This window comes from Emys orbicularis, chromosome 8 (assembly GCF_028017835.1).
Source record: "Emys orbicularis isolate rEmyOrb1 chromosome 8, rEmyOrb1.hap1, whole genome shotgun sequence".
NCBI lineage: Eukaryota > Metazoa > Chordata > Testudines > Emydidae > Emys > Emys orbicularis.
In genome coordinates this window covers 18742196-18758356 of record NC_088690.1, presented here as the reverse complement: position 1 = coordinate 18758356, position 16161 = coordinate 18742196, and the positions used below count along the sequence as shown (strand labels likewise).

General features: G+C 42.2%; 1 protein-coding gene across 1 annotated transcript in view; it reads right to left on the bottom strand.

The window, feature by feature from the left end:
- CACHD1 (cache domain containing 1) overlaps window positions 1-16161 on the bottom strand; it is a 194650-nt gene that overhangs the window by 37242 nt on the left and 141247 nt on the right. The window contains exons 8-11 of the mRNA XM_065409688.1: window positions 14054-14203; window positions 12614-12847; window positions 9014-9163; window positions 8311-8434 (exon numbers count right to left, since the gene is read on the bottom strand). Coding sequence (XP_065265760.1) covers window positions 8311-8434; window positions 9014-9163; window positions 12614-12847; window positions 14054-14203 — 658 coding nt within the window. The remainder of the gene's footprint in view (window positions 1-8310; window positions 8435-9013; window positions 9164-12613; window positions 12848-14053; window positions 14204-16161) is intronic.

The window sequence follows — 16161 nt, the reverse complement described above, 5'->3', positions numbered from 1 at the left end:
AGCCCTGGCACCTCTGGGCTTGGCCGTTCATAGCCCTGGCACCTCTGGGCTTGGCCGTTCATAGCCCTGGCACCTCTGGGCTTCCTGCGTCAGTTATGAAAGTAAAAAAAAATTGCCTGAGCCCCAGCACCTAATTGCTTGAGCTCCATCACCTCTTTCATTACAAATTAAGCACTGTTCATAGAGAACACAATTATAGTTTGTTCTGTCTTGCGATAATGTTGATATTGGAATGGCACTAATTAGCTCTCTATTTCAAAGGAACAAAGGGTCGACAGATTTAAAATTAGATCTAAATTACCATTTGCAGAACTGTTCACGCACATCATGCTGTATCTCTGCCTATTCCATTTTTGTTAGCAGGATAGGATATTGTCAGTTACTCTTGAAGTTCAAGAGTTTTCTATATTTTAATACCATGCTTGCCTTTAAGAATGGAGCTAAGAAGTAGAGCTGGAGTGCAGGGAACATAAATACAATATGTACAAGCACCCTTCTGAGACTGTTGCTGGAGTGAAGTTCTTTGCCTTCACCGTGTCACATTACACCTCTACCCCGATATAACGCGGCCCGATATAACATGAATTTGGATATAACACGGTAAAGCAGCGCTCCGGGGGGGGGTGGGGCTGCGCATTCCGGAAGATCAAAGCAAGTTCGATATAACGTGGTTTCACCTATAATGCGGTAAGATTTTTTGGCTCCCGAGGACAGCGTTATATCGGGGTAGAGGTGTAGTCGGGGTTGGCAGCTCTTGTTCTTCATCTCCAAACATTCCTGTTAAGTGTTTCTTCCAAGCTGACACCAACCTTCTTCATGTCCTCCTTCAGCGTCTTGAACCACCTTTTTCTGGGTCTTATAGTCTTTGTCCTGTAACTACTCGATTGTGTACTCTCTGACCAACATATTCCACGTCTCGTCATCTCGTACGTCCTGCCATCTCAGTCAACGTGCCCTTAGCTTTTCCATGATGGGGGATTACCTGCATCTTGGCTCATACCATTTCATTGTGTAACCTGTCAGTTCTTGTCTTACCCACTCTCATTTCAGCAGCATGAAGTAGTTGTACTTCTCTCTTCCACACTGGCCAGCATTCCAACCCATACGTCATGGCTGGGCTAATCATGATCTTATACATTTTGCTCTTGAGTTTAATTGGCACATTCTTATCACACAGAATTGCTGTCAATTCCCTCCATTTGCACCAAGTGCTTTTCATGCGACTTCTAGCACTCACATTCTTATTGTACCTCAATACTATTTTTATTTGTTTCTTGTTGTCCCTTTTCAATGAAGCCTCATATGTATTCAGTCTTCTCTTGGTTGGATTTATAAACAATTTTCTTCTAATGCAGCCCTCTGTCTTTCTAGATACCTTTCCAGTTCACGTTTATCTTCCCAACACAAAAATGTCACCTGCGAAAAGCATGTTCAATGGAGCTTCTCTCCTAATCTCCTGCATCAAGGTGTTCATTACAATCACATTTAGGAATGGGTTTAAGATTGATCCTTGATGTAGACCTATTCTCATAGTGAATGTCTCATTGCAGCTGCTTCTTGTTGTTGTATTACCCTCATACATGTCCATAATAGTCTGAACATATGCCTCTGGAAGGCTGTGCGACAACAGGCACCACCATATCAGTTCGCTAGGAACTCTGTTCTAAGCCTTCTCTAAGTCCACAAACACTAAATTCAGTTTCTTGCATTTCTCCCTGTACTTCTCCTGCAATATTCCCAAACCCAAACTGGTTGTTGCTTACTTGGTAATCTAGCTCTTCATGAAGTCTTTTCTTGATAATTCTTTCCAACCATTTCATCCTTTGACTCATTTTGATGGGTTTTTGTTATATGTATTATATTGATTTATTTATTTAGATTTAAAATAAAAGAGTGTCACTTATCCAAGGCTCTAGGCACCCTAAGGCATCATCAACAATACAATAAATATAATAAAATACCAGCAACATTAATCATTTCACCAAGAACTCAGCCAGCCAAGCACTTATAGAAACCCCTTTCCACCCCTTTATCATTCACACACATCCTCAGCCCTGTCCAACAACCATATCAAACTCACCTATGCCTTGTTTCCAAATGTTTTATTTAAACAATAAACAAATTATCAATTCCGAGATGACACATCCCATGCAACATCAAGCAACCTCACCACCTTATCTTGTGTATTCCTTCTTCTGCAGGTAGCTCCCCTCCTCATAGACTTTCAGGCCAAAAGGGCCCATCATGATAATCTAGTCTGACCTCCTTCACATTGTAGGCCACAGAACCTCACCCACCTACTCCTGTAATAGGCCCGTAACCACTGGCTGAGTTACTGAAGTCTCAAAAACTAACAGCAAACAATTTTTAAGTATATCAGAAACAGGAAGCCGTCCAAACAATAAGTGGGGCCACTGGATGATCAAGGTGCTAAAGGAGCATTCAAGGAAGACAAGGCCATTGCGGAGAAGCTAAATGAATTCTTTTCATCAGTCTTCGCTGCAGAGGATTTGAGGGAGATTCCCATACCTGAGATTCTTTTTAGGTGACAAATCTGAGGAAGTGTCCCAGGTTGGGGGGTCAATAGAGGAGGTTTTGGAACAAATTGATCAATTAAACAGCAATAAGTCCCAGGACCAGATGGTATTCACCCAAGAGTTCTGAAGGAACTCAAATGTGAAATTGCAGAACTAACAGCTTTGGTATGTAACCTATCGCTTAAATCAGCTTCTGTACCAGATGACTGGAGGATAGCTAATGTGACACCAATGTTTAAAAAAGGCTCCAGAGGTGATCCTGGCAATTACAGGACGATAAGCCTCATTTCAGTACCAGGCAAACTGGTTGAAACTATAGTTAAGAACAGAATTATCAGACACACAGATGAACATGATTTGTTGGGGAAAACTCAACACAGCTTTTATAAAGGGAAATCATGCCTCACCAATCCATTAGAATTCTTTGAGGAGGTCAGCAAACATGCCGACAAGGGTGATCCAGTGGATACAATGTACTTGGACTTTCAGAAAGCCTTTGACAAGGTCCCTCACCAAAGGCTCTAAAGCAAACTAAGCTGTCGTGGGATAAGAGGGAAGGTCCTCTTATGGATCAGTAACTGGTTAAAAAAAACAAGAAATAAAGGGTAGGAATAAATGATCACTTTTCAGAATGGAGAGAGGTAAATAGCGGTGTCTTCCAGAGATCTGTGCTGAGATGACCAGTGCTGATCACCATCTTCATAAATAATTTGAAAGAAGGGATAAACTTTAGGGTGGCAAAGCTTGCAGATGATCCAAATTACTCAGGATAGTTGTGTCTAAACCAGACTGCAAAGAGTTACAAAGATCTCACAAAGCTGGGTGACTGGGCAACACAATGGCAGATGAAATTCAATGTTGATAAATGCAAAGTAAGAAACATTGGAAAGTATAATCTCAACTATATAGACTAAATGAGGGGGGTCTAAATTAGCTGTTATCACTCAAGAAGGCATTGTGGATAGGCCTCTGAAATCATCGGCTCAATGTGCAGCGGCAGTCAAAAAACCTAACAGAATGTTAGGAACCATTAGGAAATGGATAGATAATAAGACGGTAAATATTATAATGCCATTATATAAATCCATTGTACGCCCACACCTTGAGTACTGTATGCAGTTCTGGTTGCCCCATCTCAAAAAAGATAGATTAGAAATGGAAAAGGTACAGAGAAAGGCAACAAAAATTATTAAGGATATTGAACAGCTTCCTTATGAGGAGAGATTAAAAAGTCTGGGTCTTTTCAGCTTGGAAAAGAGATGACTGAGGAGGGATATGATAGAGGTCCTTAAAATCATGAATAGTGTAGAGAAAGTGAATAAGGAAGTGTTATTTACCCCTTCACATAGCAAAAGAACTAGGGGTTACCCAAGGAAATGAATAGGCAGCAGGTTTAAAACAAACAAAATTAAGTACTACTTCACACAACGCACAGTCAACCTGTGGAACTTGTTGCCAGGGAAGTTGTGAAGGCCAAAACTATAACTGGATTCAAAAAAGAATTAGATAAATTCATGAAGGATAGATCCATCAATGGCTATTAGCCAAGATGGTCAGGGATGCAACTCCACCTTTTGGGTGTCCCTAAGCCTCTGACTGCCAGATGCTGGGGCTGGATGACAGGGGATGGATCACTTGATGACTGCCCTGTTCTGTTCATTCCCTTTGAAGCATCTGGCATTGGCCACCATTGGAAGACAGGATAATGGAGTAGATGAACTATTGGTTTGACCCAGTATGGCTGTTTATGTTTTTAAGTCCTCAAATCTTGATTTAAATACTTCAAGATTCAGAGAATATACCATTTACTCTAGTTCAAACCCGCAAGTGACCCAAGCCCCACATTGAAGAGGAAGGCGAAAAACCTCAAGGGTCTGACTTTGGGAAAATTCCTTCTTCACTCCAAATATAGTGATCAGTTAGACCCCGAGCATGTGGGTCAGACCCACCAGCTGGACACTAGTGTCCCATCTCTGCCATTGAAGATATTTGCTAATACCAGTCATGGTTGGCCATACATCATTGTAGGCAACCTCATCATACCATTCCCTTCATAAACTTATCAAACTCAGTCTTGAAACAAGTTAGGGTTTTGGGCCACATTCCCCCTTGGGAAGACTGCTCCAGAACTTCACTTCTCTGATGGTTAGAAACCTTCACCTCAAGCCTAAACTTGTTGATGGCCAGTTCATATCTATTTGTTCTTGTCCCAACAACTGTCCCTTAGTTTAACTCTTCTCACTCCCTGATGTATTTACAGAGAGCAATCCTTTCATAAGTCTTCATAACAATGAATAGCAATAGGAGCACAGCACTTTTGAAAATCTGTCCATTTATTTAGGTACTTGAGTACGGATTAGGGCACTAACTTTAGGCATCTATTTCATTAAAATTGTGGCCCTCAGCTTTATATAGGAGTTTTCATTAATGAAAATAGTACTAAATTTTTGGCTGGGATTTTCAAAGAAGCCTAAAGGATATTTGCCCAAATCCCATTGAATGTAGGTGCTTAACTCTCTCAGGCTCCTTTGTTAGCCTTGATCCTACCCTACAACACAGTAGCCACCCTATAATACAGGCTGTAAAATGTGTCACTTCTGGAAGACTAGCATCCCAGATTAGGTCTTTGTAATTTTAAGGCCAGTGGGTATAATAATAGTCTTTGAAACTCTCTCTGCCACCCCAGCAGGCACTTGCCAAACTGCTGTAGTATCAATTTTCCCATGTCATCATCACTGATCTCAAAGCTGACCTGACTCCACAGATAGGAGTTGATTCAGTTTTAATACTACCTTACTCCTGAGCTTCTTGTAAGCAGAGAATGCCAATCCTGTCTATTGAATAGCAATGTAGATTTAAAAAAAACAAAAAACAAACAAACAAAAAAAACAGGCAATTTAATTAAAGACACTAAACTTAGCCCACTGAGCAGATTTATATTCCAATAGCAAACCGGATTAAAAAAATAATTCTAGACAAGATCAAACCATCTCAGATACAGAGAATTTTAACAGAGTGACACAACTCAGTTTTTGCATATGAACACAGCATCCTGACTATGCACGAGGTGAACACTACTAGGAGCATAATCATGACATGTGCTACGTGCCGACACAGGGAAGTATGGGGTCACAAGGGCCCCCTCTTATTGCCACACCTGGCTACGTCTATCATAGCATCAGGGAGAGGGGGCAGCCTCTATGGAGTTGATACTACCCCCTTCCAACCTAGGTGAATGGGCCCAGACTGAGTCTTTGCTCCATGGCTCCCAATGTGCTGGCCTGCGCAGCTGAGCTAGCATGCCAGTGCAAGTAATCTGCAATGGATTTTGGGCTGGCACAGATTACTTTTCCCTTGGAGCAAGGCAGGAATAAGGCAACAGATTGGGACTCTCCAAGTCACAGTACAGACCGTAGTCCGCTCCTGGGACCGGAAAACTATGTGCTGTCCTTTACTCAGAACTGGTGGCAAACCCACAAACTAGCCCTAAATTCGGGGAAGGACGTATTGTATTACCCTTGATGTTCTACACTTAGTGTACATTTATAGTGCAACTACCCTTTCTAGAACGTCATTGTTATTACATGGAACTCCTGTGTAGTCCTTCATACAAATTTTTTTCTCCAAGACAAAGCAAGTATTTCTAATATCGAAATGATGTGTTTTATAAAGAGAGCTCAGCTAGTTGTACGTGCACAGAATTGCAAGTCAGAAGCTCCCATGTTCTAATCCTGATTTGGACACAGATTTCCTCTGTGGCTTTGGGCAAATCATTTAACACCTCTTCTTTCATTTCCCCATCTGCAAGTGGAGGATCAGGATACTTATAGACTTTAGAGAAGAGTTGTGAAGATTGAAATTTATAAAGTCCTTTGAAGATGAAAGGCTCTACTTAAGCGCTAAGTACTACCATTATTTTTAATTGGGGCATTTTTGGATTGTAAATTTAGAAATAAAGATAGAAAAATTGAGATTCCACAAGAAAAAATAACCCAAAATGCAAATATTCAGTGGGAGGCAGAACACTGAGAAGTAGTAACAGTGAAGGGGCCCAAATGGACAGCAAATCACACATGGTTTAGCAATGTGGCAACAGCCAGCAAAATAGGCCAATGCCAGATTCTCTCTCTCTAAATCATGTATTGTTACATCAACCCCTACTTGGGACAGAGGGTGTGCCTCTGTTCTCTGTGAAGTTGCGCACATAGAGGCATCACATGATAGAGCAGGGAGCAGGGCTGGCTTTAGGGCGATTCACCCGATTCCCCCAAATCGGGCCCCGCACTCCTAAGAGGGCCCTGCAACATCCCTAAGGACCCTCTGCTGACGTGCCGCCGAAGGCACCGGCAGCCAATCGAGCTGCCGCCCAAGACAGTGGCGGGACTTCAGCGGCAGCTCAATCGCTGCCGCGGAAGAAGGACCATCCGCCGACGTGCCGTCAAAGGCACCGGCAGCCAATTGAGCTGCCGCCGAAGTCCCGCTGCTGTCTTTGGCTCTTCCGAATCAGGCTCCGCAGTGCCTAAAGCTGGCCCTGGCAGGGAGGAGTTTCTCCCCATATGTCTAATGCCAGGTATATGCTAATGAGTTAGGTTGACCCAGCTACGTCGCTCAGGGGTGTAAAAGATCCCCACCCATGAGCAGCAGAGTTAAGCAGACTTAACCACTGGTGTAGAGATTACTAGGTTGATGGAAGAACCCCTCCCGTTGCCGTAGCGAGTGTCTACACTGAAGTCCTACAGCAGCGCAGCTGTGCTGCTTTAGCAGTTTAAGTGTAAACCTAGCTTCACTCAAAAGCCCTTTGAAGTTTACAGAAAAACTCCCAAGGACTTCAGTGGATTAGGATCAGGGTCTTTCTGGATATGGTGCAACCATTCCCAGCACTTCCAGTAATGGTATAGGCCCACCCCTGCCAGTGTGACCTTGCATGCATTCTGTGTGTGAAATCACGCTGCAGGAGGACACCATTTTGAAGAATGCGCCACCATGATCCCACTGGTGTGACTGCATGGATGCCATTTTGAAGAGCGCGCTGCTCCAAGCCCCACCAGTGTGACATCACGGGCACAGTGCATATGACGTCAAACTGGGGGCGGCAGAGTAGAGCACTCTTCAAAATAGTATCTCCCATCCGTGATCCAAGACAAAATCATGTCTGATTTTGTCTCAATACCAGACAGGGAACCATAGAAAAAGAGGACTGTCCGGCTTAAAACCGGACAAATGGCCTGCCTAACCACACCTGAAACAGTGAAAAAGATCTAAAAGCTGGAGAATGTTCAGAAAAGAACTGCAAAAATTACTAAGGAGGAGGATAGGGGCTGGAAGGATTGAGGAAACATTTCAAGCAGCAGATATGCATACAGTAGTTTGATTTGAACCCCATGTAGTGAGAGTAGTTATTTAGGGTATTAACTAGGAATTACTGTCTGAAATATAGGAAGGAAAAACCCAGACTGAATATCAAGGAAAACTTCCCAACTATCAGCTCTACTATTAGATTAGAAGTCTCCCCCAAAGGAAGCTGTGGAAACTATCGCTTGGCACATTTAAGGATAGAATGGATAATGTGGTAGAAAAAACAGTCCTGCATTGGCAAGAGAATGGGACCTCGATCCTAGCAGGGATCTCTGGGTACTACTGCAATAGAAATATTAAACACAGTAATTATAATTCTATAAAGTAGCTCCTATTAAAGGGTTTTGTACAAACACTTCTGAGTCCTGTGAATCATTGATCTTAGCAAGCTATGACTTGAGTCTCAGTTCTTCCTTACCTAAGGATGTTCTGCCGAACCAATTCAAATTTTGGAATGTTCTCGTAATGTATGATGTCAGTGTGAAGTGGTGGTTCAGACAGCAAATAAGGCCTTGTAAGGGATGGATGCATAAGAGTATACCCTAAAAAGAACAAAAAATATGTGTTCAGTACAAGTGTTGGTTCAGTATGTAATAAGCAGAGAAAGAACATAAAAACAAGTATACTGACTATATGTATGAAAGTCCTCCAATTTACTTAAGAAACTACCCTAACGGTAACCATACCATCACATCATAAAGCAGTATAGTGACAACAGAATTTTAAGAACTTGGTAAATTAACTCAAACAAAAAATGACTAAAATGACCATGGCATAAAAAGTGAAAAAGCTTATAATATAAACAAATTTACTTGCAAAAGCTATAGTTTTGGCTTTCTGGCCTACAACTGTGAAAACAATCTATTTCATAGCAACATTTTTATATCAAGACCCCTGTATAATAAACGCAAACCATAAATCTGCTTATATACCCTATCTGTCCAACAATTACTGTTAGACAGAACTACTTAAACAACTGACACACAATCTGTTGAGAAACGGCACTGTTCACTTTACCATTCTACTTACAAATAAGAAGCAGAATAAGGAGTTGGTTTTCTACAGTCTAATTTCACCAAACAGGAAGATAATGTATTTATGTATCTGAACCACAAAATCACCTTTATTGTCTATGAGAAATGTGTAGGAAGCCAAAGAATCTTGATAATAGGTCACATCCTCCAAGATATATGCCAGGTTAACATCCACTCCCACAATCCCAAGCAGCATGTTTCCAAAGTAACAAGGTTTACTTACAGTCATTATCAGACCTTGAGATAAAAGGAAGAGCACAGAAAGCATTAGCAATAATGAACTTGCCAGTTAATTAACGTAAAGTATGTTCTTCACCAGTTCTGTGCTAAATAGAAAAGAGGGGACGTTAACTTGTGTAACCAAATGACAAAAACATCCTTTTGTCCAGCATATTCAATTTTCAAAAAGTTGCTGCCGTACCACGTAGGAGTATTTTCAAAAGCTAAAATTAAAGACTTAGCAAGTAGGCCCCGATTAAAACTTCCAATGAAGTCAAAAGACTCCCACAGGTTTCAATGGGTGTTGGATCAAGTCCATATGTAGGCTTCCCTTCGTAAGTCACAGTTCTGAGAATTTGTATGTATAATTCAATATTCAGTTCAAATTGAATATGTATAATTCAACCCTCTGTAAAAGTTAAGGCAATTTTAACCCATTTGTTGCAATTGTTTCCCTAGGACAATGTGACATGGTGACCCAGTGAAGTACCAGTAGTAGTACTATGATCATCTGATTCAATAAATGCTTTCAGTGATAGATGTCAAACAATGGTAATGCTTGAAGCCCATGATTAAATAACAGCATTAAAGATAACAGAAGCTCTACCAGCTTTGACATCTCTTACTGACAGCACTTCTGGCGTCAGAATATAGAACTGCTGCTAGCATTTAACAGTAGAAATGTGGGAGTCGGGGCTTGGTGACAGGATGGAAGGCTGAGAAGTGGAGGTTTAGGAAGTAAGTGAATTATGCTACAACAGTTGTATTCCCCTTCTTCCATCCTCATATTAGCCACTTTTTACCTTTCTGGTGGTGTGTTAAAGTGGTACATTGAATATACCATAAGTTATTAAAACACACAGTGCATTTTACATTTTGTTTCTTCATCGGCACACAGTTAGATGCCTTAGGGACAAGAATGTGAATTAATATAAAAAGGACCTAGATTCTCTCTCTCTTTTTTTTTTTTTGTATTTTTCTTAAGGTCTGTATTTTTACTTCACCTCCCCCCCCCCCCCCATGCAGCTATAAAAATGTTAACAAGAATAAAAAAATCTTACTCGTAAAATATGAATTGGGATGAATTTTGCTCATCTGATTATATATGCAGTATGTCAGCCTCTTCTTCTTAACTAAATCCCAACACAGCCATTGTCCTGGGTATTATAACCAAAAGCATTACAATGATTTTTAGAAACCTCTCAATGCCTGAGGTAAAAATGTAGCGGTCCATTTCTGTCTTACTTTGTGTGTCATGGTCATATGGAAACTCACTCACCCCTTTAATATAAAACAGATATCAAATTCATCTCCATAAATGAGGTTTTTTTAAAAAAAATAAAAAAAACCATGCACACTCCTAATTATGTAAGCCAAATCTATTCAATTGTACCATTTATAATCCTTATGTTGTACAACTTCTCCACTATGCTTGGATGTGGATGTGTGAGAGATGAGTGGCAATGCATCACGCAGAGTGATGAGAAAAGAGAAAACTAGGCTATCATTCTGCATGAGAGAAGCATGTCCAGGAGCAATCTCAGAACACAGGGAGGACTTCAGACTCTCAAGAGTCACTCTGATCAGATGGCAAATAAGGACAACCTGCCTTAGAGGTCTGGAAACCCTGCTGAACCATACTCCTTAACTCCTCCTCCATAACATCACACACAAGAAAATGGAAAGCCATGTCCAGAGAAATGCAGGAGTTGTTAAGCTTATTAACTCTAATAGTTAGTAATTACCAGGGGTGGCTCTATGTTTTTTGCCGCCCCAAGCACGGCAGTCAGGCCGCCTTTGGCGGCGTTTCTGCAGGAGGTCCGCCCCAGTCACGTGGATTCAGTGGCGGTTCTGCGGGTGATCTGCCGGTCCCGTGCCAGCATACCCGCCGCCGAATTGCTGCCAAAACCGCAGGACCGGCGGACCTCCCGCAGAAACGCCACCGAAGGCGGCCTGACTGCCGCCCTCACAGCGACCGGCAGGCCGCCCCCTGCAGCTTGCCGCCCCTGGTAATTACATAGCACCTTAAATCTTCAAAGCACTGGGAAAACACTAATGCCATTCCCAACTCCCCTATAGAGTTTTTTCCTCCTCACTTTACAGAAACATGAGCAGAGGCAGAGAAGCATTGCTTTATAGGCTAGTACTCTGTCTCACAATGACATTCATGCCAGTGCAAGAGCCTATATTAAAGACCCTCCAAGTCCCAACTCCTCCCATAAGCATGTGAAAGGGGCCACATGTGGAACACCGGGGCCTTTGCATCCCTATGCACTTTTTATGAGGGCTCTGTGCAGGACTGGCTGCATGTTTCTTGCGGTCCTAGGCAAACATTTACACATGACATCATCCCCTCATCTTCTGCATAGTTCCATCTGATTTCTCTATTGCAACCAAGTAAAATAAAACATGTGAACATTAGGGTTTATACAGGGTTTAAGCAACAGGTCAGATTCACATCCACAACTGCGCTGTATCAGCACAAAGTGGTCTGTAACTGGTGGATCTGGGCAATGTATTTGGGGAAACACTCCATTGATGTACAGCCATCATAGAGACTCGGATTTCATCCTACTCCTGGCCCCCAGGCAAACATGGTGTAGTAACCAGGATGTTGCTGCCGATACCTGGCTTCCGGAATGGCCATTTATGCCAGGCTTCAGGCGGCCCTGTCTTGTGCTGAGGACAACCACATTCCTACGTCTTTTTTGAGCACAGCTTAATCAGAACAGGGAATCTGGTCAAATGTTTAGCAGTTCCACCTGATATGCGGGGTCCTTCCCTAACCCTGTATGACTGCTGGAACCCCTCCTGGAGTCCTACTCTTCCAAACCTGGGAAGGTGTTGGGTAAAGAGTCCAGAGCAGCTGCTAAGCTGTTTGGTGAGATGCCGCTCCATACCTCAGCTACTGTGGGGAAGGAAGGAAAAGAAGAAGGAAATGTCCAGCAGGAACAACCCCTCATGAAGTTGTGTGCATGGCTCCAGTATCTGAGGAAGGAAGGGGGATTTTGGCATCTGACAGGAATGCCACTTCCTCCATTATGCTGTCCTATGCACCCGTGGTCTGCTTAGAGGGCAACACCAGCTCTGAATGGGCCAACTGGAGTGCAGGGGCGGCCGTGGCTGCCATTTCAGCCTGGAACCGTGCTCCCACAAGCCCAGAGGAGTTTCCTATACAAATCCAAATGACTGACGCTGTATCAGTATGCCCCTGAGAGACAATTTCACCCTTCAATCTACATCCATTAAATGTCACATTACCCACACTTTCCATAAACAGGCCCCGGTGGGCGTAAAACTTTACATGTAATCCCTGCAAGAAGGACTTAATTTTACACATCCCTTAGGGACCATCCTAAAAGCACCACCTTATCTGTTGGCTAGAAACCTGGGGACGGGCAGGCAGGCAGACGGAAGCCTAACCTCTCTTTTTTTACCTGCTCAATTTCAGATTTTCTAAGCACTTACCGTCTCCCATTTCATCTGAGAAGGGCAGACTGAAGACTGCCTCATCAATCATTCGGTTGGGGAGGTTTGTATAAAATCGACCCACTGTGGTTTCCAAGTTACTGAGCTGGTTCAAGACCATCATACTCCCCTTGATCACAGGTAAGGCAGTTCGATCAGGCACTCCATACTTCACCGAGTTCTGTTCTGCCAGATCTCGGAGAAATGCCAGTTCTTTTAAGCCTGTCACTCCCTCTGAAAAAGAGATATTGCCAGGATAAGGGAGGAGAAAGTAAGAAATTTATTTTCAGTTGAGTCTCCTACATCTTACTCCAAATTAAAACTACAGTACAGTACGTACTTTGTGTTGCCAACTCATGCAGTTAGTCTGAACACGGTGAATGCCTATTTAAGTGGAAGTGTGGAGTACTGTTTAGTGACTAATACTGGTTGGGTGAATTATAATGTAGGTATAATCAGTCACTACAGGATTTAAAAGGTGTCCACTCAGATAATGTTCCACTGTACAGAAACTCAAGATGGTTGCTCCATGTCACTATTTAGATATTTTTTACCTTTTTTTTTTTTTTTTATTATTAAACAGAGAGCTTTGTGTATCCCATTGTCTCCCACCAGTGGCTAGTCCACGTAGAGATTTATTAATCTGCTATGCAGCCTTGGAGTTAATAGACCTTGTCCTTTAGCTCAAGCAACAGAGTCTCATGCTTTTAGATACAGATCTGCCAGGATTCAGTCCCTGCAGATGACCTAACAAAGGGAATTCTTGAAAGTGGGGACCCAAATGGGAATTTCATCTGCTATACAGCCACACAGTGTGTTAGTGTGGGTTGCATGCACATTCTCCGTGGCCAGGTATAAGCTTCCCTGGATGGGGTGTGTGTACAACCCATGCTAATATGACAGTCTACTGCTTTCTGTGCTACAGATATTTTTGAAAAAAGGACTATGATTCCACTGGGTCAGTGTGCGTACCTTTAACTTTATTCTTGGCTTAAGCCCCAGTTCAGCAAAGCACTTAAGCACATGCTTGACTTCAAGCTCAGACTTAAATCCCATCAATATCAATAGGAGCTAAACACATGCTTACGTGTTTGCTGAATTGGGGCCTTAATAGGGAAACTCTTCCAAATTCAGTCTTGGTGTCAGAGGGTGAGGCTCCAGGAAAGTCTATAGTTACACCATGTATTGAATTTGCCCCATGGTGCTTGGCATTCAGCATTTCAGGCAACATATATAAATCAGATCATTTGAATTTTGGTTTGCAAACATATGACTAAGTAGTTTTATGCCCCAAATAGGAAACTGTTATAATCTGGGGAATGACCTCTGGATTCTAAGGGCCAAAACTCACTTTTGACCCTTTCAAACAGACACAGAATAACACTGCACCGGGTTACTAGAGAATTTTAATCTACCAGAAATTTGGCACACATTTCTTACCGTTCATGAGTGCATAAGTGAGAATCATTACTGAGTTATTGAGGAAACTATTTTCTTCATTGATGACACGGAGAGTAGCCTTTTTATCATCATCTGAAGCATCTTTTGATGTAATCCCAGCTGACAGATAAATTATGACCATATCTGTATCTAATCAGAAATATATATGGCAGACAGTATATTAGATTCCAATTTACTCGAGACATTCAGCAATGCAGTAAAAATCCTTATATCAGTAAAAGAAGATAAATGTGAAGTTATCAGCAACCTTACTTATAAGAGTGGATGAAATGCATGAAAACACTCAATGTGTGGTTGTGAAGGCCTTTATAATTCCCAATGCACTTTCAGTTCCCACAGTTTCAGCTAACAAAGATTCACGAGTTTCAGCTCACACATTCTAACACACTATATAGTTTTCTAGTCCAGGCTGTGATTTCTTGGGCTAGACAAGTTCTGTCCTGGTCAGAACATGGAAGGGAAACAATCAAGGAACACAGAGTCCTGCAGGAAGTTGTTTTGGTGATTCAGTACAGTGACACTCCTCCCTTGAGAGGGACAGCTTCATCCCACAGGGACAGCCCTGAGCTTTCTCTTAGCTGAGACCTAAGGTGCATGTAGTTACTCAAGGTCCTGTGGCAGGAGTTGGGGTGTTAGCCCCCAATAATAAAATTTCCCTATAGGTAATTACATTTTGCCTACCTTAGATCTCCATGCCATTTTGGCTGGTTGGAGTATTCTTCACTTTTTGTCCAACACTGCTAAATAGTGAAATGTCTGCTATGTCCCACCCCAGGGATGGATGCACTTGAGTGATTCCTATATTTAAAGAGCTCTTGGTGGCTTTCCAGCTAACACAGGAGTTGTGTGGAGGGTTACTGCACTAGTGGCAGTTGTCAGCAGCTGCCTGTAAAAGTAACTCTTACACCTCCGTTTGTACTTTGGCCACCACCTGTCTGTGATCACCCACCATGTCTCCCACCTATTCCCAATACGACCCCATTTATAATAGCATATATTAGCATTTGCTAGATCTGAGCTGTGCTGCTTTTACATTGTTGAAATTTAAATAGGTTCCCCCGTTACTGTTTCGTATCCCCCTCCCAAAACCATAACCCTCTTCCATAGTTACACAGAATGAAAGGAAATGGACACATAAAAGGACTCTGCATTGAAACTGAAATGGAATATGGGTCATTATTTAAGTAGTGTTACTGAACATTTCATAGCAGATATCATATTAGTAGAGGAGAATCGTGTGTCACACACACACACATATTTTACTAATTAGTTGCGGCCATGAAGCTTCTTGTTAAAATTATTAAAGCAAGAATAGAATTTGTCCTTCTACTGTCTGGAGAAATATGCATGGGGCTAACTCACAGATTGAATAGTCAGAGAAGGCTCTGTGGCACTCAGTAGCCATCACCCTTATTTATGCTATTCAGTAAAGAAAGGGTCCCTTTCACCCTCTTCAATTTGTAGCTAAGTGGACGTACACTGAACTGTTTTCTGCTTCTCCCCATTTTTCTTTTGCAGAGGAACTCCAGGAGCAACTGGGTGAGTTTGACTCATTTACTGAATAGTTACAGTCCACAGAGCAAACTTTGTGGTCCCTCTATGGTTTGCAAAAGCCCCAACTGCAGCAGGGATGCTCTCATTACGCGGCCTGTGAGTCAGTGAAGAGGAACAAAAGAAATCCAAACAATGTTATTGGCTCATTTCTCATCTCTTCAGCAGGAAAAAGTTGGCTAGGCACTAGGCTATAGGGCAGGGGCTGGTGATGAGGAGGAGTAGGAAGGTTATATTAACTCTTTATTATGCACTGATGTGACACTGTGGAATACTGTGTCCAGTTCTGGTATTCACACTTGAAGAAGGAAGTTGATAAATTGGAGCGAGTTTGATTCTGCATTTCCCAGCAGCTCACAGCACCTGCATTTTTAGTGTAGCATATCTGATAATGTCATGAAATCTTCAGTAGAGAAAATAAAGTACATTTTTGCCTGGTTTCAAAAATAATCATTTTGTTGTTGTTGCAAAATTTCTTGTTCAGAAGCCCTGGTGAAGCAAATCAGTGGTTTGAGCATTGGCCAGCTAAAGCCAGG